At 31.9% G+C, this 25,676-nt stretch overlaps 1 protein-coding gene and 1 long non-coding RNA gene across 4 annotated transcripts in view; one reads left to right on the plus strand and one right to left on the minus strand.

Annotated features, from left to right (window-relative positions):
* The window catches only part of LOC100863684 (uncharacterized), a 66,086-nt gene extending 44,086 nt beyond the window's left edge, over window positions 1-22,000 (plus strand). For 2 of the 3 annotated variants that reach the window (XM_086910312.1, XM_003692938.4), the window contains 12 exons: window positions 13,878-14,044; window positions 14,470-14,543; window positions 14,622-14,720; window positions 18,644-18,995; window positions 19,210-19,470; window positions 19,594-19,744; window positions 19,839-19,950; window positions 20,058-21,072; window positions 21,352-21,402; window positions 21,493-21,533; window positions 21,602-21,742; window positions 21,825-22,000. In XM_086910312.1, coding sequence (XP_086766438.1) covers window positions 13,878-14,044; window positions 14,470-14,543; window positions 14,622-14,720; window positions 18,644-18,995; window positions 19,210-19,470; window positions 19,594-19,744; window positions 19,839-19,950; window positions 20,058-21,072; window positions 21,352-21,402; window positions 21,493-21,533; window positions 21,602-21,742; window positions 21,825-21,911 — 2,551 coding nt within the window. In that variant the 3' untranslated portion in view covers window positions 21,912-22,000. Of the gene's footprint in view, window positions 1-13,877; window positions 14,045-14,469; window positions 14,544-14,621; window positions 14,721-18,643; window positions 18,996-19,209; window positions 19,471-19,593; window positions 19,745-19,838; window positions 19,951-20,057; window positions 21,113-21,351; window positions 21,403-21,492; window positions 21,534-21,601; window positions 21,743-21,824 lie in introns of all 3 variants that reach the window. The other variant, XR_004224738.2, reaches the window with a different exon arrangement.
* LOC147657356 (uncharacterized) lies at window positions 15,715-17,846 on the minus strand. The gene is made up of 3 exons (XR_015292626.1): window positions 17,568-17,846; window positions 17,151-17,470; window positions 15,715-15,976 (listed from the first exon to the last, which is right to left on the minus strand). It is a non-coding gene; the product is annotated as an uncharacterized LOC147657356 (long non-coding RNA).
* Window positions 22,001-25,676: the final 3,676 nt, after the last annotated feature.

The following is a 25,676-nucleotide window of genomic DNA, read 5'->3' on the forward strand; positions in this document are numbered from 1 at the left end:
TCTGTAATTTTATTTTTTATTAATGTAATGTTGATTCAAAGATTTTACGAGTTATATAATTAATGAAGCGGAAGAAAATCTAAAAATTGAGAAATATTTATAACGGATTTTGCGGTAATGGATTCGTTTTATCGTAGCAAGTTATGCATTCCTCTACTGCAGTGCGAAAAATTTTCGCTAAGACTGCGAACTTCTAACGTTTCTTCCTGTAGTGGAATTTTATTATTTCGCTTTTCAAAGAGCTACTTTATCATTCTTCCCTCAAAATCGCTTATAACTTGAAAGATAAATTTCAACGAACATTTTTGCATTTTTAGTTCGTAAAAGTATTTCCTTTTCCTTTTATATATTGTTATATTATATTATATTTAGAAAGAAAAATTTCGTAAAAAACTATCTAAATTATAGAAAAAAATCAATCATATTAAATTTATTTGAAACTAAAGATTAATAACGAAAATATTAGATTATCTTTTTTTTTTTATTTTCTTTATCCAAAATAATTATCAATGTCATTAAACATTTATTATACTTTTTTTATAATTATTTACGTGAAAAATATTCTTTATTCCATGCAAAAACATGCTTGCTGCAAACTTATCCAAATTTAACGTATACATTATCATCGACATATGGAACGACGTATTCACAAAATTTCGAGATAATTTAAACTATATCCAGAATCCTCGAAATTAACTTTGAATATTTAAGAACCCATCCGTTCGTCAAAGCGTTCGTAAAAGCGATGTAAAATTACGAGTAATTCGTTCATTACTTGGATATTGGAACCGTGTTAAATGTAACTGGGATCGGTATATCGTGATGAATACGTTTCCCTGGTGTAAAACCGAGCCAGACAGTGGGCTGGTTGGAGGAGGGAGGTTAGCATTGGAACGTGGCTTCCACGAGTTTCAGTCTGGAGCTCTCCTCCCTTTCGCTCCTTTCTCCCTTCCCCAGGATATTCGGGTTGGGGAGGGAGAACGACGGCAACGTTGCGAAGGTCACCTTCCTCTACCACCCTCACGCACCCTAACGAAGGGTGGTCATGGTCGAGCGCGATTCATGGGGGATAGAGAGGGGTGATGCATGGTAGAAGGGTGGATAGGATGAAAAGGATGCGCGAAAGGCGTGTCCTGCGGTTTCACACACCGCCAGAACGAGCTACAAGTGTACGTATAATTTTATAGCGACGAGAGATTATTATTTCATTTCACTGTGGCGAACGGAAAAATGTGGAAATATTAGATTAGAAATTGGATTTATTATTGGTTTGGATATTTACATTGTAATTATTTATTTACAATTTTTTTTACTTATCCCGATAAAAAATTATGTTTTTGAATATAGTATATAGAAAAAGAAAAAAAGAATTTGTTTTTTACAGTTTTCCTATTGATATCTCAATAATGTGATTGTGACGCGATTAAAAAGATACGTTATTGATGTTACCGGTTAGCTCGAGAAAGGATAGAAAAGGATAGAAAAAATATTCAAGCAATTCGTAAAATTGCAGATCTTTCAAAGATCGTATGAAACCACTATTCGGTATCAATTCAAAGATGTTTCTTTTGAAGAAGCATTTCAACTTACACGTGAAAGCTTATTAATTATTTCTATCGTAGAAATAAAAAGGAAATGAATATCTGAATATTTATACTTTATTTAATTATTGAACTAAGAAATATAGAGTTCAATTGTTATTAATAACACGATTAAACTTTTGAAACTTCCGGTGTTATAGATGGCACTGTTTCCTAGGTCAGTTTTTTCTCTATCATTCCCCCAGTCTCGTACTCGAGTAACACAAATAGTTTCTGCGAAACTACACGGATATTCTAGAAACAAATTAATGGATCCAACTGTCGTAGCCAAAAACCAAATTCTAAATCCGTATCGTGGATCGCCCACAACCTCCGCGATGCGTGGCCGACAAATGAATCTACCAAAAATAATATTCCACGAAGTCAACGAAGATTCGTTTAATTTGCTTGTTTACCGTCTGTAAAATCACGAGAGAAAATTGCAACTTAAAAAGAAACCTCGCCTTAAATAGACCTCGTTCCCGTGCATCAATCGTGGAAACCCGTTGGTTTAATTTCGATTCCAACAGCGAAGCCCGCCAAATCTTCGAAAGCTTTGCGAACGAAACAGCGCACCTGGTGGCGAGCGACGTCTAATTTTACAAAAACGCTGATGCACGCAACGCGCGCACATTCGCGAAGAAAAACCACGCCCGAAAACGTTCGAAAAGGAAGAGAGGGAAAGATACCTAGGTGGACGTGGCTAAGGAAAGAAACGGTGGATTCGCGAGCGACGTTAGAGAATATAAAAAAGAGCAATCGAAAAGAACGAGGAGGCGCTCGATTAAGAAATAATGAAACAAAATGACAGTGTGTGCTGGTCGCGATGGAACGAACAGTTGAACAGCGAAGGGGGGAGAAGTAACTTGAAGGAAAGAGAGGAGGACAAAGTCTGGTCGATTGGATACGTGTGTATGCGCGCGTGTGTTCGGGCCGGGAGGAAAGAGGGGCCGCGATGATTTACGATTCTCGGTTGGGTAAGAGAGACGGGAACGATCAGACGATTTGAATGGAACAGAGACGGAACGAACGTGGAAGCGGTAACGGCGAGGAGACGTATAAAGTTGTGTGCGGAATGGAAAACGAAGAGACGACGAGTAAAGTGGAGAAGGATGAGCGTATGGATTGGTGGAGAGATAAAAAGAGAAAAGAGAGAAAGAGAGAATGAGAGGGAGAAGCACGGCAAAAGGGATTCGGTTTCGTAGGACGGGGAAGTAGTTTCGCGACGATGGAGGGGAAGCATTGGCGGAACGAGCGGGGGAGGCGGGATGCGACGATCGGTGAGGGTTTTGCTCGGCGAATCGGGGAGGGGCTGGGGGGAGGGGGCGAGCAGAGGAAGCAGAAAGAGAGAATTCGGGGCTGTTGACCGGGGCTTCGAATTCGAAAGGCTCACGCAGGCTCGCAGTGAGGCAGGACGCGGATCGCGACGGTGCCGACACAACGTCGACGAGGACGACGAAAACGGCTACAACGCAGTCGCCGACACCGCCCGAATTTCACGATGCCTCGATGCGAAGCTGACTCGACTGCACTCTGTACGCCTGTGTGCGTTGTGTACGTGTGTTCCGCGTTGGACGATTGTCCGCCGCTTCGCTTTAACGGCTGGTAAATGTTTCGTATATTATCTTTTTGAAAATATGCTCGAAACATTTATGCTCGAATCATGACGATCATTGAGATTTTATAAATAAGTTTTTTATTTTTATTTTTAAAGGCTTAGAAAGTTATAAAATAGGAAATATTTCTTTCTTATTCAGGAATATGTTGAACAATTTCAAAATTACTCGAGATTTTGAGATAAGTTTTGCACGATCGAATAAAACGAATGTTATCGAATCAAACCTTGAGGAATAAAAAAATAACAGTTAACGTTTTAATTGCTACAATGCAATTATTAATCTATGATGTTACCGAATCAAACCTTGAATAATATCCAAGTATTATGATTGTGAATTGTATAACAATCTTGTATAACATTCGCAAATTTATCGCAATTTATTTATTTATTTTTTTTTTATCTATTCTCGAGGTTGAAATAAATCGCACGAAATAACAAAGTAAACAAAAATCCAGTTATGCAGTATCGCGAGCAATTCTTATCTCAAGAGCAGCCTTATCTCCGAAGTTATCGCAGTTTATTTTCACTTTTACATCGACGAGAAATAATTGAAAAGCATTGCTATAAACACCTTCGATATAATGAACGTTCTAAGATTTTCATAAAATTTTTCGAAATATTCGAATTATATCATCTTCACATAGTTTAAAATAAGTATTTTCAAATAATTTTTAATTTTTATCTAGATATTATTCTTTAGCTACGGAATATTAATAATGATCTATTTTGCAGATATAATAATTAAAATCTTATATATTTCCAATAAATCCAATTTCAAAGATTTTATCACTTTCTTCACTAACTAATCCATTTTATCAAACTACGTTACGAATCTCATCAAAACCCTTATTGAACGTAATACATACAATAATCTTGGTCAATGGATTTTATCATCTTTTTCTTCAGATTGTTGGCGAAAAGTTTCTGACACTTGATATATTCTCTTTTGTGTTTTATAGAATCGGAGGAATTTATCGTGAACGTTAACCAAATTCTCGAAAAAATAAATATTCTATTTGAATAGTAAAAAAAAAAAAAAAAAAAAAACTAGAACATATTGCACGTACTATTTGTCACAGTCTTTACAAAGAAAAAAACACAAAAAATGTTTTCCTTTCTTAGAAAGAGAGAAGAAAAAAATTCTCGAAAAATTCTCAAAAAAGAAAATCCCCTGCGAATAATCATGGAATATCCAATCGAAATTTTCCAGAAATTATCTTCCCAATCTTCAACACCACCCAATTACAATTACAATTATCTATCCGCACATTTCAACGAAATGAAATTTTTTCGTCGAATCATTCCGCGTGCGATGAAAAAGGGGGGAAAAAAGAGATCGCGTGCAACGCGTTTCGTGATTGTGTTGTCCCATCCCAGGTTGACCTTGAACGCGTACGAGGAGAGTCGCGGGAGGGTTGTGGACACCTCTCCTCTCGTCATCTCTCGGAGCGTAGACCGGGAGAGTATCGATCGGTGAACGAACGCAGTCCTTTCCCACTCGCGAGGGCCCGCGCTCCGACAACAACCAACCCCTTCCCCGTAGGCGGGTCGAAAGTCTGGAGGCCTTGACGTCCAGACGGGGTGAGGAAGAACGGGGAGGGTCATGGATTTCGCGCGAGAGAACGAATGCGAAAACCGAGGAGGAGAGAAAGCGAGAGTAAAGGGGATCGAGCGGATCGCTCGCTCCGATAAAGCCTTAGCCCCCTCCCCGACTTCTAAATAAAAAACAGTGGCGATGATGTAGCAGCCCGATAAACCTTACCTCTATCCGCTCGTGGTGGGATCGCTTCCAATTTCCAATGGGTCGAAGGGATAATTTTATAGGTGTGATTCTTGCATGGACTGGCGTGGCTGTCATTTCGGAGTGTAGTACACTCGACGAGAGTGATATAAAAAAAGAGCGGCAATATAGTTCGATGAAGCGCTTCGATCTTCGATGGATCGAGAGATAAATGCATGTATAATTCTCGTGGATGTTCATTTCGAAGTACGCTCGAATATGTCTTTCTCTATCTTTTCTGTCTATATAGATATGGAAGGAAAACAAAGAACATCAAGTGGATGTGCTTGCGCAATATCGGATTGCACGCTAATAGAATTTGTTTTAATTCTTGTTGTTTATCTTGAGGTTTTTTTAAAGACTCGAATCGAATTGTTTAGAATCAAGATTGTTTCTTTGAATCGATTTATACAGTCAGAGAGAGTTCCATGAGTCAGAGAGAGAATTCATAATCAGAATAATATAATAAAGTTCATAGTTACGATTCATGGCAGGTTAACGCACAGTCAACAAATACAGAGAAGAAGAAATCGTCGTCAAGAAAAATCAAAAGTGGTTGCGATCTTTCGACGATGGCTTCAATCGAAGATACTATAGTAAATTCAACTTATAATATGAATAGAAGGACGCAACGATTTCTTAACATTTTTTAATTTCACGGCAATTCGAAGAAGCTATTACCTTATCCTTTTTCTAATCGCTTCCTTATGCATGCCACGTCTTCTCAACCGTAAAAATACGTCGAAACGTGTTAAGTCCAGTCAAAATTACAAAACAAAAGGATTCATCGTAATCGATCACCGGGACTGGAAATCGAGCACTCTGGAATTCGAGTGATTTCTTGTCGAAGACTGCATTGTTTTCATGCTCGTCACTCCAAACATCATCGCTATAAACGGCGTCGTAACGTATGTGCAGACACTGACGCGACCAATGCCGTTTTTTTAGATAACGATTAAATATTTTCGACCTTGAACCTTTGGTTCTCACTCGAAACTTTTGCACATTTCGTTTCCCTTTTTTTCGGGTGTCAAGCTGAGCAACCAATGTTCTCGAGCTTCGCTATATTTTCCAATGTTTTAACTTATTGAAACATTGTGAAGATAGAATAGAATACGATGACTCAGTATATCGAAATTTGACTAATTCTTACTCTTCAATTAACTTTATCGCTTTACTATTTATTTATGTAGATAATAAAAATCGCTTTATCATCATATGTGGAGCTAATTATTGGACTGACAGCTCGAACTTTTATGTTAGTTTATTCAAAATTTTCGATATTGCACTACAAACAAATTTTCCGAAATAAAATTCTAAGTCTAAAAATAATAAATTGATAGTAGAAATTAGGATAAAAATATATCTAGGTATTAACACAAGGGTTAAAGGTGTTTGGGCGCGGCGACGAAAGAAGAAGAAGCCAAGAATCTTTGAAAAACTCTCGAACGTCACTAAATGATAACACTTTATTTATCAACGTATAATTTTTTTTTATCCCGAACGTTTCGCCAATTTATCGGCTATTTTTCATTGCTTCTTCTTATCGACCACGCTCTGCTAATTTACAAGCAATTTCTCAGTCAACCTTTATCGGTTGATATTAGATCGATTAATTGAAACGAGCGAACGTTTTCCAAAATTCATCAATCGTTTACTCGTGTCTCTAGCGATTACAATTTAACCTTCCGTATTCCTGTTTCGTTTCTACTCTCGATATTATAACGGATTACTTTCGTAAACAATTTCAAAGTTCTCCAACGAAAGTTCTCCCGTTTTCCTCTTTCCCTCTTTGCTTGCGTCAGAATTTCAATCGCTTTACCATCGATTTTAATGTTCATTTAATAAAGAACGCGCGCGCAAATCCGCATGATCGACGTAATTGAATATTCATTATAGATATAATTATAAAATTTCATACGGGTTTTTTTCTAAAAGAAAATTGAATAGTATTATAAAAATAATTGGAAACATATACTTAAGTTTTAAATACAAATTGATTTTTCTTACGGACGGAAATTTAAATTTGATTAATTTGAGTAATGGTAAAAATAATAAAAAATATCGAAGTTTCTTTTTTTATTCAATAATCGTGACAGGAATAGTATTTTAATATTGCTTTGAAAAATAATATAAACATATAATAATATATAGGAACAAATTTTCAACGCTTCCAATAATTTTTACGATTAATCCCATAGGTTAGTTTCTCTTTCACTTAACTTACAAATAAATAATACAAATAAATATACGAGTAATAAGAATATCTCTATTTTAAATCTAATCAAAATCTAAAATTCCTTTTAAAAAAATCCAAAATCGAAATTTTTGAACTTCAATTACACGCAAACACCGGATTATGAAAACTCTGGTTCGCCATATTTAAAATGACGGGCGCTCTTGAATAAAACAAAGCGGTCGGTTGGGTTAGCCCAGGATCGGAGAGAAGGGTTCGGCTGTATTAAAGCCAGTCGCCTCGTCCACGTGCATCGATTCATTCGTCACGGTGCCCCGACCTATCCAACGTGTAACTCCAGGACTTCGCCGCGCTGTCTGCATCTGTATACGTGTGCGTATGCTAACCGCATCGCGTCACGTGTGCCACGATTATGTTTCGCTTGCGTATATTTCGCCCCGTTCTCTAGCTCTCTATGCACGGACGACTCTGTCGGTAAGCGTGTTGGTAGGCGACGCCTGTGTGACGATATCGATGGAGCACGAGATGCATGGAGCGAGAGTATGAGAAAACCTTCCTGACTCTTCTGACTCTGGAAAAGGAGAGCTGCGGTGAAACCAGTTCGAAATATTTCGCAGACGATCCCCTCTGCCCTGTACGTATCCGAGACACGCAACGCATCAGACTGTTTCAAGACAATGATAAAAACCTCCGAATCGAAGGAACTTTCACGGAAAGTTCAGATAATGTATAACATGTATCAAATTGATTAATTTTAGATTTTTTTATTTTATTATCAAGAATGCGTTCTTGACGAAATTAATATTGATTTATAACATATTATGATCTTTAAAAGTTCTTCAGTAATATTCTGGAAATTTAAGAAAAAAAAAAAAAAAAAACATTTTTCATTGAAAATATAAGAAAAATTTATTACGTTTAGCTTGATCTTTGTTCTTTATCTTCTAAGGAAAATAAAATTAGATGGATCATGTGTAACGAAATTGAATATAAGTTGAATATTCTTTGTTTTGTCAGTTCTCATTGGTAAGTCATATGATGTGAAATGGATATGATGATGGTTTAGTATGGGTCTTTTATGACAGATCTTTTTCACTACTTTTTCTTCGACTTGAAGTATCTTTGTTCCAGCTCGTCTGGCCGCCAGATACACGATGGAAAAAGTCATGGATGACGTAAGACATGCGGGAACGTTCGTTTTTCTATCTGAAAGAACTCGTTCTGAGAATCGTAATTAACTCTTCGTAATGAGATAACGTGAATCGGGTTTCAATTTCGTTCAGTTAGTAATATTTTTTTTTAAATAATTTTTATGCTTTGAAAATTTCTTTTGTTCGTTTCTTAAAAATCTCGAATTATATTTTGCATACATCTCAGTATACATTCGTTTATATTCGATTTCAATTCGAAACTATAGATTAAAAACAAACTGCAAACGTGTGTGAAATTGAATCTACGTTCAAGCATACGTTGCAACGTTCGTCGTATACATTTTCGCATAATTCGAATAATGAAACGAAACACGATGCCTCTCGATTTCGACGTCGATAGTGGAAGTCCTGACCATCGCAATTCAATCCGGAACGAGTCAAGTCTCGATGAAAGTGTTAGTTAATATTTTTTAATATATATATATAATTATATACATTATTATTCATGTAAATTATATATAAATTTTTATCACTGTTAACGAAGTTCGTTATATAACTCATAAAGATACTTTTCATATTAAATCCAATCACATTTTACCTACTTATATTGAATTCACTCTTAATTTTATTTAATCGTTTATATAATCTTTTCAAAGTTGTTAAAAAAATATATATTTTATTTATAAATAAAAACTGACTAATTGAAGATTTAATTTTTTGATACGATAATCCAAACTTGAGTAATTTTGTAAATTAATAGTAAAAAAAAAAAAAAAATAATTTTTGCCTTTTTCTTTGTAATTAAATTATACGTAAGAATAAAATTCTTTATAATTATCATTTATATTTATAGTAAAATTTATCGAATAATCATTCGTCAACGTAGGAAAAGATAATAAGTTGCTGATATTAATTCTCGAAGTTTTACCGTTAAATTCGTAAGTTTACACGAATCTTTCCGAAATTTGTATCACAAAACTTTAACACAAGATTGAATTCTTTTGCTTATCTTGTTTTGTCGAGATTCTCCATAGACTCTCTGTGTAACTGTGTCAAAACGTCGAAAGATGTTGTTTTTAGTTATCACACACGATAATATCAGCGTAGGACAATTAACAAAAATTAGTCATTTCATTTTTATTGTGTAACGCTTGAGTAATCTTAACTCGATGATTCTCGAAATTTTCGCATTGTTGCTTCGATTACGAACGCGTATGAAAGAAGACAAAATAAAAAAGGAAAAGTGGAAACAATCGAATCGAACAATTTGTTCTTCTGATTAAAGAATCGAATACAAATTTCGTGCAAGTAGAAAATTACGAAATAAAACGAGTTCGAGTTAATTGCAAATTTGATCGTTTTTTAATCGAGTGAAAGAGGTATATTTATTGTTTAAATTAAATGTGATTTTTTTTTTTTTTTTGAGCACGAAATATCGGGAAATCAGAGAGTTAAATTTTCTTTCTAGTTGATCCGAAACTTCGAAAAGGTCAGCGGGATTACCAAAAACATAAATTTAGCATTTGGAAACATCGTAACCGTCCTCTTTTGACGAATGACTATCGTTCAACTGTATATTCGTTCGTCGTTATTTTTAGATGGCCATTTATTTGTTTTAATATAAACACATTGCTGCACTCTTCAAAATATTCACGCAAATAATATTATATCACTTTTTCAATTTTCCTTAAATCTTATGCGCAGAGATGTTACGAATTTTATTGTAAACGGGGGAAAAAAAAAAAAAAAAAGGAAAAACCAAAACCATATTTCGAGGAAATATTGGAAAATATCGATACGTATAGACGAGCTAGAAAACTCGTTAAAACGGATAGTTTACTCGCAAAATATTATGTTTCACAGCTGAAATAAAATAATCATTTCCCTCGAAATTCGTAAGTTACGTAAAATTGCACGAAACTTTTCAAAATTTATATTTCGAATCAAAGGAAATTATTACTTGTTACGAGAGAGTAAGTCGGCCGGTTATCTGGTTGATTTTGTTTATACGACGTTGAGGAGAGCGGTTGATATGTCAGCCAGACAGACGATTGGCGATTTTTCAATACGTCGAGACGCATAAGTACCACTCTTGAAGTCGTCACTGCACTACGGCAATGATTCTATTATTAACTTAGGCGTAGATTACAGCCGTGTAGCGGAGACCTTGATTATAAACGCGTACATAACAGCTGTTCCATTGTACGAGTATCAAACAACACATAGATTTATGAGCACACTTCTTCTCATCGCTTCCTGTTTTTCGAACACAACGCGTCACGCTGGAGTTTAATCCTCAACAACAGGTCGTTGAATCGTCTTTTTCTTCTGTTTTTCCTTCTTTTTAACATTCGTTTTCCATTCGTTTCGTCACTTCGACGACGAGATTTGATTTTTCATTGTTGACTGTTATGTAACTGTTTTATTGGTGATAAATAAGCTATATTTACGTAAAATATATTACATAAACATATATATATATATGAAATACATTTAACATGATGAATTTTGCATAATTATCGTAATTATTATTCTCTCTTTCTTATATTTCGTCTCGTTCGATATTGCACAATCTTGCGAAAAGGTCTTAAATCGAAATAATACAATTTTTCGCGATCTTGTAATTTTCAAAATTGATGCGGTATTGTGTTGAGTTTCAAATTTAAATTATATTTAATGATTTCTAAAGAAGAGGAAAAATTGTTAAAAGATTGACTACATTGAAAATCGAGTAGAAAGAATTAGACTCAAGCACGATGGAAACCTAAGATGCAACCAGTTTCTAACGGCTTTCACGAGAATCGCTCATCGAGTTCCTTATGTCATCCAAACTTCTATCGATATTCGATAAAATGATAAATGTTATTCGAGAAACGTGGACAAATCGGCGACACGAGCTTTTAATCGTAATCATCGAAAGTAAAAATGATCGAAACACGTCGTAACCTTCGTTCTCTATTTGAACGAATCTACTTCGAATCTACGAAAAAGTCGAGTTTCAAGGTTCAATGACAGACCTTGTCTCGTTAGTCATGGATGCAAAAAAAAAAAAAAAAAAAAAAAGGAAAAAACGAGAAATCATTAGAGCAAAGCAGAGACGGGGGAAATTTCAACGGTTGAAGTTAAGAATAAATTTATTTCGATAAGTTATTTGAATGATTTGTTATTCAAAGCGTCGAATAACCGTAGTTAATCGTAGCACTGTGGTGATGTATCATCGAAGACTCGTATTAATTATAATGGCTAAATATTATTCGAACAGTTTGTGGATAAAATTATAAATAAATTACTCTGAGAAGCGAGTTTATTCGAGAAATTTTAACTGATTAATTTTTGGATGGTTGGACATCATAGTTGGGCATTAACCCAATTGGAAAAGTGGCTAGTTAAAAATTTAAGTTTACTTTAAGTAAAAACAGCTCGAACAACATTCACTCGTAGCTGCTATAGCTGCGATTCGTATAACCTCGGCCGTTTGGCACTAGTTATTTGCGGTTATTCGATGCTTTGAAATGTAATAAATTTATTATGAAGCAACTTATCGAATTATTAACTTTTATCTTCAATTTCAATAGTTAAAAATTTTCTCTGCACGAAACGAGACTCGGCCAAGTTTCTGGATACGACGCGTGACGAATATTTCCCTTGGAATTTGTTTCGAAGTGAAGAGGGTCGCTAGATCATTTCACTCGTTGATTGGTCGATGCTCTCTGTAACATGTGACCCAGCTTTTCGGTTTTTTCTCAATGCCTCCTTTTGTAGTTGGACGGTTATTCGAACGGTGATTCAAAATCGAAAGGAAAGAACGATGTTTCGAGTGAAAATAAATGGTGGAGCGATTCTATGGAGTAAAGTGATTCTTACGAGATTTATTGAGACACTGAATCATCTGGAAAATTAATATTTTTTTTTTTTTTTATAGCTGAGCGTAATTGAGTATTGTTTGTTATTTAATAGGATAAATGAAAAGATTGAAAACGTATGAAAATTAGATGGTAATAATAGATAATTATTATATGTGTCTATTCGACGAACAGTGAATTTTTACGAGACACGGAATCGATCACGAAAATTAATATTTTTTTTTTTTTTTTTTTAATAGTTGCGCGTAATTGAGTAATTAATTGTTTGTTATTCGATACGATGAAAATTAGATAATATACAATATATAATTATCATATGTTCAATATACGATAAATATATTTCGAACAAGTGTTATTAACTAAAATGGATTTACTCAAAATCCATCGTTCTTTGAGAATTTTATTTTGTTGTTGTTTTCTGTCCAAGATATTTTATTTTGTTTATCTCGTTACGAAACCGTTCTTAAAAACTGTAATTCTACGTTAAACGTAAACAAGTAAGCGGGTAATTAATATCATGAAATATCCTCACGAAGAAAATTAATTCTAAAATTAATATTATGAAATCTATTATTAGAAATTAGAAACAATATAAATTTTATTGCCGGGAATTTTACATTTTCTATTTGAATCAATTTAGACCAATGTTATAATGTAATAACTCACAATTGGAAATTTTATAATCGTAATGTAGTCTGGATAATTTTGTGCGTTCATTACTGTAATATTTTATATAACATTCGTGTTATTTGTCGTTCCATACCACGCAATGTTTTCCTTATTCGTTACACGTGCGCAGTTTATTTGCATGCCCGTCATTTGTACGAATAAATAAATCGACTATTTAAATACCAAAGGTGAGCGAATAAAAAAAAAAAAAAAAAAAAAAAATTAAAATAAAATATTACACATTTGATCTGTTTCTTCTTCTTCTTTTTTTTTTTCTTTTTTTTAATGATATCGAATTACGGATAAATATTTATTATCTATTATTACATCGAATCAATAAATACAAATTGTTACAATTTTTGAAAGTAGAAGCACGAAATATAATTATTTACTAGATTGTTACACTTCTATTTTATTAAAATAAATATAAAACGACGTCCACGATGAAATTGATTTTTAAACTTTAATTTAATTTTTTCCTAGATATCAAAACTTTATGAAACTGTTCAATTATTTCAAAAGTTCTTTTTTTCTCTCCAGGTTATTTAATTTCTGCAACACGAACCCGTATAAAAGTTGTTTTTTTTTTTTTTAAACTACCATGATCAATTAAAACAGCGATTGTTTCGTGGAATAATTGAATTTTTAATAAAACTTTTTATTTATTCATTTTTTACAAATTAATAACTACATTATCTACAAATATATCCAACTCGTTAATATAATTAACTCAAATTATTAACATATTGATGTCGTATATAATATAAATTTTTAAAATGCAACAACGAGACGTGTCAGTGTCGAATTAAATTTCGACCAAATCGATGACTGAAACGTTTTCTAAGCCTTCTTCTAAGCCAAGGGGTCGACCCTAAAATGTAGGACACATCGATTTCGTTTGATGCTAACCCTCTTCCGTGATTTTCGTGCTCGTGAGAAATATACGAGATATTAGGATACACTCCAGGAAGATTGAAAGAAGAAATTTAAAATTCTTTTTTTTTTTTTTTTTGCTTTAGCAATCCAAGGGCGTCACGGAACATGGCGGAGAAACAACGCCGAGACAATCTTAATACGAACATCTCGGCGATGGCCGCGCTTGTGCCCACTGTCGCCGAAAGCCCGAGGAAGATGGACAAGATATCTATCCTGAGATTAGCTGCTAATTTCCTCAGAATACGATACAGTATGATATATTTCAATTCGTTACTTTTACAATCTTGAGAGAGATGAATTTCTGATTGAAAGACTCGGAGATGAAATTAAATCTTTTAATTTGAAAAAAGGATCGTTTAAAGTTTTAATTTCACATTTAAAGTGTTGAGATTGTTTTATTATACAAAATATATGGCGCAACTGATGAAAAGATTAATAAGATTTACTTCTTAACATCTTTTTTAAATTTCAAATTATTGTTGTTATTTTGTTATATTCATATTATATTAAATGGTTTTAGAGAAGTCAGATGAATCGAGAAATATACAATTGGCCTCCATATAATTAAATTATATATTTATTTGAATTGTGAAAAGAGAAAGATCCTTTCTTTATTTTATCTCGATTGAATCGTTTTAATTATTATTCACTAGTTCATCATTTGTGCATTTTCAGCCGTTGGACGTGGCGTATCTGAGTTTCTACCTCGAGAACTTGGCGATCTGGATTTGGAACAGTACATAGGCGATGTGAGTAGACGAGAGTAAATCGATTCGATCCTGTTATCCTTGCACACGTTAAAAATCATTTTTTGTTAACCGTAACAGAATTTGATCAAAAGTGGGAGCTTCTTTATTGTTGTCACGACCACAGGAAAAATAGTATACGTCAGTCGGCAAGTTCAAGAGCATCTTGGCCATACTCAGGTAAACATTTTATCTTGGGCGTGTTCCTTTTATTTTATATTTACATTTGTCGAAAAAAACTTTGCAAGATTAAAATCTAATTGCTTCTTTGGTGATATTCCAGATATTTGAATATTGAAAGTTTTTTGTGATATATCAAATTATAAATTTTTTTCAACACTGCTTATCAATCTTTTACTTTTAATATCTATTTTTAGATTCCATTATTTACAATAAATTAAAAGTTGGATAATGTTAAAAAAAAAAAAAAAAGAAAAAAGAAAAAAAACAATGGATGATGATTCTTCATCTTTCCACTTTCTCTTCTTTTCTCTTTTATCCATTTCTTTACCCTTTCTACATCATAACCCTCTTTCTCACGAAAAGTTTCCTCGCTGTAAACCCTCTAAGATAGTCTGTCCAATCCATGCTCTCTAAAACTTCCGCTCTGCTCGCCGTCCTCTCAAGCTTCACCCTCGTCCCACGCCTCGTCCGTCCTTAAAAATACACTCACCCTCGCTTAAAATCACACGTAAAACGCCCACAGACACGCAATCGTGTATTTATGCTTCCATTGTTTTATCAATCTTTGCGATCGTTGCATTGTTCGTTTCATCCCCAACTGGTTTGTATTCTCCAACTTATTTTTATCTTATTACTAAATTCTTAAATAATAATAAGTTTACGCGTTTTAATTCGAGCCAGAAAAGAAAATATAATATAATATTTTAAATGTGAAAAACTGTTAAAAAAAAAAAAAAAAAAAGAAGAAAAATCAACCGTGAAATAGGATATTCATCCCAATTTGATACAAAACCGCAAAGGTATATACTTTACCCTTTGTTTTAAAATATCAAATCACATTCGTGATACGTATTACCGTTTTCTTACTCGACGAAAGCGGATTACGTTTCTAACAAGAAACTTTATTTTCACTTCGAATTTTAATTTTATATTTCTTTTTTTTTTTTTTATATTATATTTATATCTTTTTTTGTCATTTAAAAAATTTATCTTTACACGACAAGATATTTATTTTTGTTTAACATAGTTATAAAAATATTATTTTTCTTCCTGGTTTTTCAACGATCAATGATAAAATGATGATAAACACTTTTGTTTCTCGTTATGAAATTTTTCTCTGCGAGATTAATTCTTCTTCTGAAGCAGTGCTTCAATAGTGTTCCAATTGCAGTTGCAATTGAAACATAACTCTTTCCAAGGGTTCCAAATTATCGATCAAACGAACCAGGCCGCCATGCGTAACTATTCTGCACCTGCAATATTTTTTCAACGTCAATCAAATCTTCCTGGAAATTTGCATAGATTATTCATATTGTTTCGTGGAATCATTTTTATTAACATTTAAGGTGTAAGGGTGTTAATTCGGTGTAAGGGAGATAAAAAATATAACTTTTCTAAAAAATAAGATTGGATAAATAAAAGATATTTATCTAGTTCATTTATCTAATTATTTCAAATCTTTAACATGTTTTTCTAAAATTTCACAAATATATTTAAAGTGTAACTTTAATATACGAAACTTTTGCTAAAATTTTATCAAAAATATAAAAATATTTAATATTTTTTAATTATATTTATTAATTTATAAAAAACAACAAGTCACGATCAAGTCAGCAAAAAATTGTTATTAATTAAGTATTTTTCATATGATAAAAGTACATACTAATATGTTTTTTTTTTTCTCCAAGAAAAACAACAAGATGAAAGATATTTTATCTTATATCTTTTTCGATTCATCGATTTTTTATTATTATTTTTTTTTTTTATTCCTTATTTCGTTATCTTATTATATTCTTTTTCCATCCTCTATTTATCATTCATTTATTGTTCGTGTAAAGAATAACCAGTTAACTACGTGATCCGAACTCGATTTTCAATCGAATTGTTTGTCGCACGTGTACGGACCCGGATTATTTCGAATGGAATCAATAGGATTTAAGCAGATACAAATAATGCGATGTATGTATGCATTTAAAATAAATAAATAAATAAAAAACAAGAAACAAGAGGTAAAAAATTAATAGAAGCATCGTGTACAAGTATATTATTTCGTCTAGGATAGCTGAAACGATAGATAAGAAATGTTCGCCATTTCAACGATAAGCGAATTATTTTTCAGAAATTGTTCACAAGAAGATGTTTCTTTTTTTTTTTTTCTTTTTCTTTTTCTACTCGTATATCATCGCCTCGAAATGTCATCAATATTCATTCCGTTTTCATTTCCATACGACGTTAAAAAGTAATAGAGAATATCAGATCAAAGATATTTGCTGTATTCTTTTCTGTTCGCAATGATTTTTGTTTACAAATTGTTGAAACGAATGTTATTCAATTTTTGATTCATCGAAGAATGTTATTATATATTTTTCAAAGAATAAAATGATGAAAATTTAATTATCGTGAAAATTTTGAGTCTTGATTTTTTACTTGTTCTCTTTTTCTTTTTTCATTTCCTCTATATCGCCAAGTGTTCTCGAGTTTAATAGAATCGTAGAATGCCCATACAACCAGTCGACTTTGCTTCGTTATTAACTTCATAACTGGTGCCCTCTAAGTCGAGAAGCGCGCGCTAGAGAATAACGAATAAAGTTCCTCTGAAACTTTAGATCACGATATTTCGGTAATTACGAAAACTCGGATTGAGAGTATTCTTAAAACGGAATTTAAGTTCGACTATCCTTCGTTTTCGTTCTATTCTTTGAAATTTTAATAATATTAATATGTTCAATATATGTTTTCATTATATACTGTAATATTACAAGATTAAAGTTATTATAACACATTTAAAAACGTGTTTTATTAATTTGTTAACTGTTTACACATTAAATGTTTAAGTTGTCTTACAAAAATAAGAGATAATAAGAGATAATACTCGTTGTAATAAATTGTCATTTCTTCGTAACGAGTATAAAAGCGTACAGATAAGAGGTTAATTTAAATTTTTCAATCAATTTATGATAAATGGTTTTACAAATCCATCATTTTGTATATCAGGCAAAAGAAAACGAGATCGAAAATCGCTTTGACGAAAGAATAGAACGATGAAGACCACACTCCCGAACAATCGAAAGACAAAAAGTTATATCGATCCACGTGGTTCCATAGAAACTGTCATGGCGTTCCATATTCGAGCATAACGATAATTCGATGCTCGAGCATAATGAACTTGCTTACTAACGTTCGGTTGAGTTATAACTTCAGAGTGTAAGAATATACCAGGACGAAACGAGGAAGAAACTCGGTGACAAAAGATAGGGAAGATCGAAGAAGGAGAGAGACACGAGAAGGAGAGACCAGGAAGGAAGAAAATAAGAGAGGAAAAGAGAAAGAAAAGAATGTGGAGGCGGTGCGGTGAGTTGTTTGCGCGGGATCCACTAGGTTTTTTAAGGAGATACTCACAATCAGTCGGTATTGTTCTCAAGGAGAAACTCCCTGTGGTGAAAATGAGCCTCGTCGCCGACATGGTGCACCGTGTTCGTCGCGATTAAATCGCAACAAATCGAAGTCAAGATGCAGAAATGACTAGGAACGTGTGGATCTAGTAGTGTCAGCTTCCTACGATCAGTTTTCGTGAAATTTAATGGAGTCGGATTTCGAGTTTGAGAAAGTTCGTACGTTGTGATTGATTGCGATTGGAGTTGAATTTTAATGGCCCAGAGACTGTTAATAGTTAAAGTTAAATTTTAGTTTTAATTAAGTACTTGCATAATCTAAAATTTTGATTCTAGGTATACGTAATTCAAAAATGTCAATTGGAATTGAATATCAAATTAACACGTTATTTTAATCACATCTTCTTATTCTTTATTGAGATATTTTCCCCCATCTTAACCTTTCTTTTTCATCAAACTCGAAAAAAAAAAAAAAGAAAAATAATCAGTGAAAGATCACTCTTCTACAAAATGAACGATATATTACAGGCGGATCTACTTGGCCATTCTCTCTACGCATTCATTCATCCGAAAGATGAAGAGGAGCTTGCGAGAAACCTTAACCCGGATGAAATGCAAGGTGTGGTATCCTCGCCAGGTCCATTGCCGCAGATCACCGACGGATCGAACGACAATTCCAATTCATCGGAGGATTCAACATCTTCGAAGAATGGGAAAACGTTCCAGAATCAGAGGCGGAATTTCGAACTTCGAATGTTGCATCGTACTTCATCGAGGCGGGAGCATACACAGTACGAATGGTTCGAGTTCTCTGGAATGCTCAGGCTTGCGGATGCTTGCAAAAATTCCGCGTCAAATGTTAATCGATCGAGACATCGAGGTAATGATACATAACAATGTCATTTGCTAATAACATTTTATTATATAGTTATAATAGTTAAAATTGTATTAAAATAGATGTATGCTATATTTTTTTAAATTAATCGTTCAAATTATAAATTGAAAAAATTAATGAAAAACTTTGAGTTAAACAAAAGACTGATCATTTCATTTTTTATTTTTTTATTTTTTTATTTATTTTTTTTTTTTTTTAGAAATTACTTCAACCAGTAACGACATCGTTTTCGTGGGTGTAGCACAATTATTGATGAAGCAGCCACTCACGAAAATTTCAATAATAGATGCTAATAAGAACGAGTATATCACTCGACATTTGGTAGATGGCAGGATCATTTATTGTGATCATAGGGTGTCAGTTGTGGCTGGATATTTATCGGAAGAAGTATCGGGTATGAGTGCTTTTGGTTTCATGCATAAAGATGATCGTATCTGGGCGATGGTTGCACTTCGTCAAAGTGAGTCCAAATATTTTTATCTTATAATTTTTATAGTTATAATTTTTTTAATTTACATGTTAATAATTATGTGTTTTATTCTAATTCACGTGATTTTTAATTGTTTGAACAATTAATTTACAGTGTACGATCGCGCGGAAACTTGTGGATCATCTTGTTATAGATTAACATCAAAAACAGGAGAACCCATTTATCTACGCACTCATGGATATTTAGAAGTAGATAAGGATACACAAATTGCAGTATCCCTTGTATGCATAAACACATTAGTATCGTAAGTTTTGCGATATGTTAATGACTGTTTCTTTTCATCTTTTCATCTTCTTTTGTAAATTATTATTCAATATTGTTTTGTAATTTCTTTATAGGGAAGAAGAAGGAATACAACTTATGCAACAGATGAAAAAAAGATTCTCGGCTACGATTTCTGAAACCATGAGAGCCATGATCCAAAATGGAGATGATGCATCTATTGATTTGGTAATTTATTTTATAAATTTGTATGTGATGAATAATATAAAATAAAACTTAGTCAAATATTAAAATGAACATTAAAAGATAATTAGGAACATTATAATTTATTACAGGGTTCAGACTCTCAAAATCCAAATTCGAAAAGTAACATGGAGGATCCCGCACAATTAGAGGACGCTATCACATATCTAGTTAGTGATCTGTCATCACCCCTTCCGGAAGATTGTTTGTCACCTCCTACACAAAATGAACAGTATGCGAAAGCTGCTATGATATCACAACATTTACCTCCTGCTGAAGCCCAAGCTCGAAGACTTGGAATTAAGAAAATCGATCATTATTTAATGGTGCAAGCCAAGACAAATCATAATCAGAAATCAGAGTCAAAGACAAATAATAATAAGAATAACTCTAATGAGAGACAAGAAAACACGAGATCGTCAAGAAAAACTGTACATGAAGTTACGAAACAAACACGTAATAGTACACAAGATGAACAGAATTCATCACGAACTAATAATATGTCTAATGTAGAATCATGCGTAAATATTCAACGAAAACCTGGAATATCTCAACTTGAACTTCATCAAAATGTAGATATTTTGAATCCTAATACTACAGTTAAGAAACCTGTCGCAACAATAGAAAATAATCCATGTAACATAAAAATTGAACGTAACATGGACGTTTATACGCACGAGACAATGATTGAATACTTTGAAAAGAATACGATTGATAATGTTACTTCTGATTTGAAGGGTCATCCATATCCATTGAAGAGGATATACAGTGACGAAGATATTAAGACAGGTTGCAATAAAAAAAGACAGTATAATAATGTTCCTTATGCATCATCGGATACAAGCGACGAACAGAATGTCTCTTACATTGATTGTAAGCCTTTCGTTGACGAAGAATTTTCAGAACTTTCAACGGATTTCAACAATATAAATCCTCAGTCACTAAAGATTGCTGAATCGCCAAATTCAAGTCTAAGTGAGGTCATAACTGATTATCAGCAAGTGGATTCTAGTATACCACTTATAGCTCCAAATCCTGAATTGGAACCGGAATATGGCGATCTTCAGGACAATGCATTGCTGAGCCCAGACCTGGAAGCAAATCCAGGTACCGAACTCAGTACAGTAACCCTGCATCTACAAACGAAGTAAACAACTAAATTTTGTTTATTGCAAAGTAGTGGGTGGTACTTTTTCATTCAAGATATCATATTTATTTATATATATTTATTTATAAATATTGGTATTATTCTCTTAATATACACAAAAGTTTTTTTTATAAAATATATGCATATGTGATTTTTCTTTTCATATCTTTTGTATTTTAATTTTTCTGATTTTCATAAACTTTTTCGGTTTAAATAAATGTTTGAATTTCATTTTACAGAACTGATAATGAAAATATTTGATGACCTAAGGCATATACCAATTCTTGAAAGTAAGTATATACTTATATACATGTTTATTAAATAGAATTAATTAGAAAATACTAATAAGATTTATTAATAAATTTTTTTTAATATTTTAGATACTTTTAATGAAACAGAAGTACAATTAACAGACAATATGGTAAGTATAATTTAATAGTAATATTATATTAATAATACAAGGCAATCATCACATTAATTTTATAATAGGTAATCAATAAAGAAATAAGGAAAAAACATCTTCAACTTATGAATAATATAGCACGCCAAGAATCACAATTGAATGTTTTGGCACGAGACTTCAAAAATCCAGCTTTACAAGCAAAAAGAGGAAGTTTAACGCCATTAGAGGTATGAAAAACAATTTTTAGAAATAAATATTATTAATGTATGTTATTTAAAAAATTTAAAACACAATTATTATGAATTTTAGGTAGAACATAATATGCAGAAACAAATTCTTGAGACTTTACAAAAAGATCACATGCAAATAAATATAAAACATAATATTGGTGTATAAAAATAAAATTCGGAGTTTGGAATTACTTTTACCAAAATATTTCTTTGGAAGATAATTATTCTTAAGAAATATACAGTTGACAAACAAAAGTGTGCATATAATTGCACATTAAATATTTCATTGAAGTTTATTACAACTTATTCCTCAACCAATGATAACTAATGAAATACTAAGAAGAACGTAACAATCTGCAATTGCATAATAATCGATTTATATTACAATTCATCAAAGGAAAGATAATAATATTTATTATCAAAGACGTTTAGTGAAAATGTAGTGTTGATTAAGAGAACTTCAATATTCTGTGTTTTTAAATTGAAATAAGAAGAAGCATCATAAGTAGACAATGTATAAAATAATCAAGATGTATATTTTACATCATATTCATGGAGACTTTTTGAAAGTCTAATGTGAACATTATACATCGCCATGTTTGGCACACATATAAATACATATATTTCAATAACTGCTTGAAACATATACGTAAATTGTATTGTATATGATGGGCACGTTTTACAGTTTTGAAGGTCCAATGTTGCGCAGTTTTCAAATTTTATCATAATTAACTTTTATATAGCGTTAAGCCAATTTTAAGCGGCTACGCTATTTATTTAGCCTCCAGGACTGTTTGTGCTTGGCTATTGTTCTCGATTGAGAATGAAAATTATCTCTACGTCGAATGACTATGATATGTATATGTACTATATATATCGGATGGATACAGTACCAGTTCTGTTTAAATCCTATTAATTATTGGAATTCAAAATTATACTAAAAAAAGCAAGTTTGTAGTACAAAATTTCCGTTTTAGACAAAAAAATATGCTTATAAAAAAACATATTATAAAAAGAATATTAATTATATATAATTGTACCTTTTTACTATTGTTACGTGAAATAATCCTAATTGATTGGATTGACAAATTGACTGTCTCGATTTCTATCGATTTCTCTTTTTTTTTTTTTTTTTTTTTAAACAATTTTGAAAATTGTGTGAATTGTTATTATTTCTTTGTATATTTACATGCATTATTTGTAACATACATATGCACTTTTAAGCATTTTACTTATTGACTTGTTATCTTTTTTTTTTTTTTTAAATATATATTTCATTGGAAGATAATGGTAATTAAAATTATCATTTTTTCATAATGAAATTTTTGAGAGAACTTGGTATTTTATACGTTATATTTCGTGATTGTAATTATTTTGTTATAATGAATTTTTAGACTTTACTGGCCTTGTTATCCACCCAATACCGTGTTGCTTTATATTATTTTATTAATTATAGTTAAGCTTTAGTATCTACTATAAGTAATAAAATTTTCGTGATTAACTAATATGTGATATTATTAAAAATACATATACTATTAATCACGATTTTTTTTTTGTCTACAAATGAATCATAGAAATCATAAACAAGCATAATCAAGCAAATGAATTTACAATTCAATGTAAAAAATAAAATGTATAGAATGGAATTATGTACTGAAAAAATTATAAGAGCGCATACATTATGGATATATTCAACACATATGAATAATAGATCTATATGTATATCATTTAGTTCCAGTTTCCTATGTACAAGCATAAATAAGGCTGATAAATTGTAAATAATTCCGAATGTCTTATTGATTGGTATTAATTACCGATTGATCACTGGGTTTTTTTTTTTGTGAATTGTTCATCATTCATTCATGTTATATATCTATTTGCAACTCGTGTGCTATTTCCCAAATACATTAAAGAGTTTTTCATGCTCTTGCGTACTGATGCGAATTATGATATCAGTAGAATTTAGAATTGTAGAATTTAAAAATGATGTTTTAATGTTTGAGCAGTCGTTTTACCCCTTTTAGCGTAATTCTTATTTTGAAACACGATGGCAAAGCATTGTAGACATGATATTATTCAAAATAATAATTATAGATTCAAATTGAGTTTGATGATTTGGCAGAAGCTATAAATTATATATATATATATATATGTATTTATTTTAATTGAAAATTATTTTTGATCGATGCTTTGTACGAATAAAAATTATGAAATTACGAAAAAGGGGGATTATCTGCGTATAATTCTTATACATGTACACAACATGTTTCATTGTAAAAATGATCGTTAATTCGTTTTTATGTCATTGACATCGATGTCAAACGTATTGAGGTATATCATGTCATTTTATTTTTGTTTTTTTTCAACTAGGATTATAATATATAAATGTATAATATTAAGAAAAGCTTGAGATATAAACTATGCTCATTTTTATGGTTAAGAGGATTCGATTATCCTTGCCTCATGATTGCTCGATGTTGATAAAGATTCAAACTTTTTTATATATTATCATACTGTTAGTAAAAATATAAATGATCCCACAATGTAATTCACCTTACATTATTGGGATGTTTAGTTAAGTGAATGGCAGACTTTCCAATTTGTCATGATCATTATAGTACAAACAGCAAGTTTAAAGTGTCTGTATTTAGTGTCACTCTCTTTAATCTATCAAATTGTTCATGTGTTTTGTGATCTTTGGCATTTCAAGCCTGGCCATTGTGCTCATTGTTTTGTATGTTTCAAACTATGCATAGAAATTGTATTTCTACAATTAATTGTTATTAAACTAATTTTGTGAAGTGATCAAGATATGTAGTATCTATAATATCTTGTTAATTAAAAACATTATGATACATATAAGTGATTTTTATGTGTTTCTTGAAGCCTCGTAAATAATATCAGTATATAATTCACATCTATATAACGTTTATTGAGGGCAGTGAAAAGTGTATAATAGTTATTCAATATAAAAAGAGTCTGCTCTTTCATTAAAAAAAAAAAAAAAATCAAAATCTCTGCCCGATTAGAACATAGATAAATGAGCAGAACGTGACACGAACAGATGGCACTACAAAATTCGCTAAACATTTAATCTTATAATACTGTAAATACTATCTTTATTATATTTTATACTCTGCTGTTTGCACATAAGTGATTTTTACAATTTATTTCTGTAAGTTAACATACGCGAAGCACAATTTAATACAATTGTGTTTTACATCCTTGTATATTTCTACACATATAAGTAAAAATGGCATCTTTCGAATTATTGTGTGGTCGAATTAAAATATTAATTTTGCAATCTACATTCTGTGCATCAAGCAATGTTAAAAAATTTTTATATAAAGCGGTTGTCTCTTCGTAATCTTGTTTGTAAAAATGGAAAGATAGATATGAAACAATTTATCGTGTGCTCGTTTTCCGCTAAAAAAAAGAAAAAAAAGAAAAAAGAAGAGAGAAAACTGAAGTAAGAAAGAAGAAGAAGAAGAAGAAAAAAATGAAATTTCATGATGACAGTATTACGCTTTTGCGTAAGGTAACCGCATAGTAATATATTAATTATTTATCTTTTAAGAATAACGAAAATAACTAATAATTCAAAGTTAAAATCTCCATTATGGAATATGTGAGTCGTTTTCTATGACATGTCAGATATATCTCTAAGCTTATATTTAAGATATATTTTCACACAGTGAGTTGGAAATAGAGTCGGTTTTAAATTCCATTAATCCAATATGAAATGAAATAAAAAAACGACACATATATTCGCTTTCGTGTACAAAACGAATTATCGAGCAAACATCTTTGTACAGGCTATTTTAACTTTAAAACTCGGTGCTTTCGAAAACTTCTCGAACACTGTGTACATTTTACCGTAGCTGTTAAGATATCTGCGAATGTGATTCGCATTTTATGAGCTTCTTTGAAG

This window comes from Apis florea, unplaced genomic scaffold, assembly GCF_048593485.1.
Source record: "Apis florea isolate Af1SG1 unplaced genomic scaffold, ASM4859348v1 contig_3170_pilon, whole genome shotgun sequence".
NCBI classification, from domain to species: domain Eukaryota; kingdom Metazoa; phylum Arthropoda; class Insecta; order Hymenoptera; family Apidae; genus Apis; species Apis florea.